The 4,769-nt window shown below is 43.5% G+C and overlaps 1 protein-coding gene across 1 annotated transcript in view; it reads left to right on the forward strand.

The window, feature by feature from the left end:
- The window catches only part of LOC101859293 (HIV Tat-specific factor 1 homolog), a gene marked incomplete at its 3' end in the record, with an annotated part of 19,662 nt that overhangs the window by 10,623 nt on the left and 4,270 nt on the right, over window positions 1-4,769 (forward strand). Inside the window, 3 exon segments of the mRNA XM_035973411.1 lie at window positions 1,509-1,678; window positions 3,461-3,557; window positions 4,298-4,387. Coding sequence (XP_035829304.1) covers window positions 1,509-1,678; window positions 3,461-3,557; window positions 4,298-4,387 — 357 coding nt within the window.

The following is a 4,769-nucleotide window of genomic DNA, read 5'->3' on the forward strand; positions in this document are numbered from 1 at the left end:
CTCTCTCTCTCTCTCTCTCTGTCTCTCTCTCTCACACACACACACACACACACACACACACACACACACACACACAAGTGTAATCAGTAGCAGAAAGGGCTTTGTCAATCAGTTCCAGGAGGCTTTTATAAAAAATGATGACAGTGATTGTGAACATCCGTTACATACTTTGAACTTGTCAATGTATATTTACAGCCTTATAGATTTTATTCTAGGACAATGTCAAAATAATGTCCAAAAAATTGTAAGAGGGAAAGTGGTCATTTGTACAGGTGATTATCTTGGATGGGAAGCCATCAGAGCAGGTGTGCAAGTGATTATCTTAGATGGGTGGCCATTCGACTGTTCCTGTACAGGTGATTATCTTAGATGGGTGGCCATTCGACTGTTCCTGCACAGGTGATTATCTTAGATGGGTGGCCATTCGGCTGTTCCTGTACAGGTGATATCTTAGATGGGTGGCCATTCGACTGTTCCTGTACAGGTGATATCTTAGATGGGTGGCCATTCGACTGTTCCTGTACAGGTGATTATCTTAGTTTGGTGGCCATTCGACTGTTCCTGTACAGGTGATTATCGTAGATGGGTGGCTGTTAAAGGACGTTCGACTGTACATGTCTGTGAAAACACCATCCTACGATCCAGTAATTGGACCAACTTTAACTTCTGGTGTGCTACCCCAGCATGGCGTCTTGTCAGTTACCAGTCTCTCTTACTTCATACAAGTCTATAAGTTTGGGGGGATTTTGTAAACTGCAGGTATTTTTACGCCCCCATTGGACACAGTTGAGATCTGTTCTGTAGGTGGTAAACTGGCCTGTGCAGGGCCTAATTGGGTGGAGGGGAATGCAATGTCCCAGCAGAAAGACCGAGGTGCTCAATAAAAATTTGTCTCCACTCGAGAATCGAACTCCGGTCTCCTGCATGTGACAGTGAAGCGCCTAACAAACTGTTACACCCCACAGACGCCTGTATTTCCAAAGTACAAGGAAGTGATGCACTTAGACAAACAACAACTGTTTCTTTTCCATTTTACTTACTTTGTTCCAGTTGTCTGATATATGTCAACAAGTGTTGTTTGGTATTTTGTCTGATATATGTCAGCAAATGTTGTTTGGTATTTTGTCTGATATATGTCAACAAGTGTTGTTTGGTATTTTGTCTGATATATGTCAGCAAGTGTTGTTTGGTATCTTGTCTGATATATGTCAGCAAGTGTTGTTTGGTATCTTGTCTGATATATGTCAGCAAGTGTTGTTTGGTATTTTGTCTGATATATGTCAGCAAGTGTTGTTTGGTATTTTGTCTGATATATGTCAACAAGTGTTGTTTGGTATTTTTTCTGATATATGTCAACAAGTGTTGTTTGGTATTTTGTCTGATAAATTCTGATATATGTCAACAAGCAAGTGTTGTTTGGTATTTTGTCTGATAAATGTCAGCAAGTGTTGTTTGGTATTTTGTCTGATAAATGTCAACAAGTGTTGTTTTGTATTTTGTCTTTTCAGCCTGAGTCGGTTGAGTTGGCTTTGAACATCCTGGATGAGTTTGAAGTGAGAGGTCACAGGATAAGTGTGCAGAGAGCCAAGTTTGAGCTGAAGGGAGATTTTGACCCCAAGAAAAAGAGAAAGAAACTCAGCAACAAAGCCAAGCAGAAATTGAAGGAAAAGCAGCAGAGGTATTGTTCTTGTTTAGATGGTTGTTAGAAGTGAACGGGCTGTTGTTTCTTGTGATTTACTGGACCACCTGGAACACGTGTTTTGTTTAGATGGTTGTTAGAAGTGAACGGGCTGTTGTTTCTTGTGATTTACTGGACCACCTGGAACACGTGTTTTGTTTAGATGGTTGTTAGAAGTGAACGGGCTGTTGTTTCTTGTGATTTACTGGACCACTTGGAACACGTGTTTTGTTTAGATGGTTGTTAGAAGTGAACGGGCTGTTGTTTCTTGTGATTTACTGGACCACTTGGAACACGTGTTTTGTTTAGATGGTTGTTAGAAGTGAACGGGCTGTTGTTGTGATTTACTGGACCACTTGGAACAAGTGTTTTGTTTCAATTGCTTGAACACATGTAGCTAGAATATACCATTTATATCTTTTCTCTAGCTTTGCATTTTGGACATTTCTCCTGTTTTGGAAGGCGCTGCGTAATTTTTTGCTAGATTTTATGACTTTTAGTTGGCGTGACTCAGCAGCCAGCCCACCAGAGCTCCCTGGTTCGGGGTCATGGGGGTTAATTTGTCAAAAACAAACCCCTCACAATTCAGCTTTGCCGACTGCAACGTGTCTTACGAAATAACTTACAAGTGACAGTGTTTGTTCTTTTTTTAGTCTCAAGAGCAGAAATGAATGTGTTGGGTGCTTTAAATGATAATTACCTTAGGTGCAAACTACAACTAATACTTTTAAGTTGAAAAGTACCCAAAACTTAAGTCAGCCCAGCCAGAGCGGCGACAGGAAGCTGGTCCCAGTGACCCTGACGGGACACCCTCCGCTGGTGGGCGGGGAAACCCTCCGCTGGTGGGCGGGGACACCCTCCGCTGCGACTGAACTTCCACTGCTGTTGCGCTGTGAAGGGCACGTTGTTAGCTCAGTTGGTATCATGCTGGATTACAGAGCTGGTGGCCCTGGTTCAGATCCCCAACAGGCTGTTCTAAACTTGGGCTGTTTTTAGGGGTTTTTAAAATGCTCTTCCTGCATTTGGCTCAGTTTCATTGACAACTGATGTCAAATTTGGAGGTCCCGCCTCTTCCAACTAATCTGACAGTGTTGAATGGGGTGTACAAACCTAGACAGTGTTGTACTTTTCTGTTTGGAAAGTTGCTCTTTCTTTAACTGCAGTTCTTATTGACCTTGAAAAAAAACCCCAAGAAGCGTGTGTTTTCTTGTCCTTGCAGTGTCCCCTGAATGGCCAACATTATTCTCACAATAACGCAAAAAAGAAAATAGGCCCTCTCATCTGAACAATTTTGCCCTTTCCCCTTCATCGGGGGGGGGTAGACATGCAGTAAAGCGTCAGACTTGCAATTTAAAAAGTTGTGAGTTCGTTTCCCCTCTGTGCACGGTAGAGCATTGTTTCGTTCCCTCAGGAAAGGTATCCTATTTGTCTCACTTCTCCTGGGTGTAGACCGATGAGTACTTGCCAAAGGGTGCTAGTGATTCAGCGAGCACTCAACACTTCATAAATAATGTGCGGGTGGTTAGAGGGCGCCACTGCTAGATTCTACTTCATTTCTTTCTCTCTGTTTCTGTCCATCTATCTAACCTTTTCCTTGCACTGAGTGACCATTTTTTGTGCAGACGTGTGTCTCTTGGTTCAAACAATCAAGATTTTAATGCTCAATGCTGGAGGTTTGTTTTTTCCTTTTACAGGGCAGCAACTTCGAGTTGGTTTTTTACAGGGCAGCAACTTCGAGTTGGTTTTTTACAGGGCAGTAACTTTGAGATTTATTTTTTTCAGATTATTTGACTGGCGTCCAGACAAGAATCCGTATGAGCGCTCGAAAAATGAACGGATTGTCATCCTGAAGAACATGTTTGATGTGTCAGAATTTGATGTAAGTTTTTGTCGGGTGTTAGTTCACTGCAGCCCATTCCGGCTGAAAAACTGTCTGTCTTACCGTTTCCCAGCACTAAGTGACCTTTGTTTTGTTGATGTATTTCTCTCTACTCAAACAAACAAACAAACAAGTCTATCGTATCTTTTTGGTCTAATTAAGGCTGGGTGCTTTTCTTGTTGACATATTTGTGCTAATCAAATACAGTGAAGCCAGTTCTAACAGCCGCCTGTCATAGACGGTCATCTGGGAAAATGACCACTTCCCACTTTCCCTCCTTGGATTATTGTCTTAATGTCCAGGCCAGTCTGGGCCGAGAGGGATACAACATCCCAGCAGACAGACCCGGGCCGAGAGGGATACAACATCCCAGCAGACAGACCCGGGCTGAGAGGGATACAACAAGATGAAGTACGATATATACAGTAGACCATGACTACTGCAGGGGACCTTACTGGAATCCCCTTGTTTTTCTCTGTAAACTCAATGAATTGTGCTACTGTTGAATGGGGCAAGGAAAGGCCTGAACTTGGACACAGCGGGAGAGATCAAGTGAGGGGGTGGGGGGTGGGTGACTGGAGGCGCGCTCCAAACAGGCAGGCAGCAGTGCATGATGTGTTTGTTTTTGGTGGGTGTTGTGGGTGTGTCATGTGTGTTTGTTTTTGGTGTGTGTTGTGGTGTGGGTGTGTCATGTGTGTTTTGTAGGTGTGTGATGTGTGTGTTGTTGATTTATTCTGCAGGCTGACCCTACTCTGATCAACGAGTTCAGGGCAGATGTCAGAGACGAGTGCCTCAAATTTGGAGACGTGAAGAAAGTTGTCCTGTATGACGTAAGTCCAATTTTTCCCTTTATGTCAGGCAGGGAATCTTGGTGGTTTGGCTGACCTGTGTGTGGGCACAGACGAGGTGCTAGTCTAGGACCTCTTTGTTCTCTACTTTTTCACAACTGTGGATATTCACAAGAAAATGGATATTCTTCAGAATAGGGTAACAAGTCTATCGACGCCACAGTATGGTTACAAATGTACTGAATGCAGTAACAAATCATCCATCCGCTCCTAAGTGTGGCTACAAACGTGTAGAACAGGGTACCAGGTGACAGATCCATCCATCCGCTCCTAAGTGTGGCTACAAACGTGTAGAACAGGGTACCAGGTGACAGATCCATCCATCCGCTCCTAAGTGTGGCTACAAACGTGTAGAACAGGGTAC

Source organism: Aplysia californica, unplaced genomic scaffold (genome assembly GCF_000002075.1).
Source record: "Aplysia californica isolate F4 #8 unplaced genomic scaffold, AplCal3.0 scaffold01207, whole genome shotgun sequence".
In the NCBI taxonomy this organism is placed as follows: domain Eukaryota; kingdom Metazoa; phylum Mollusca; class Gastropoda; order Aplysiida; family Aplysiidae; genus Aplysia; species Aplysia californica.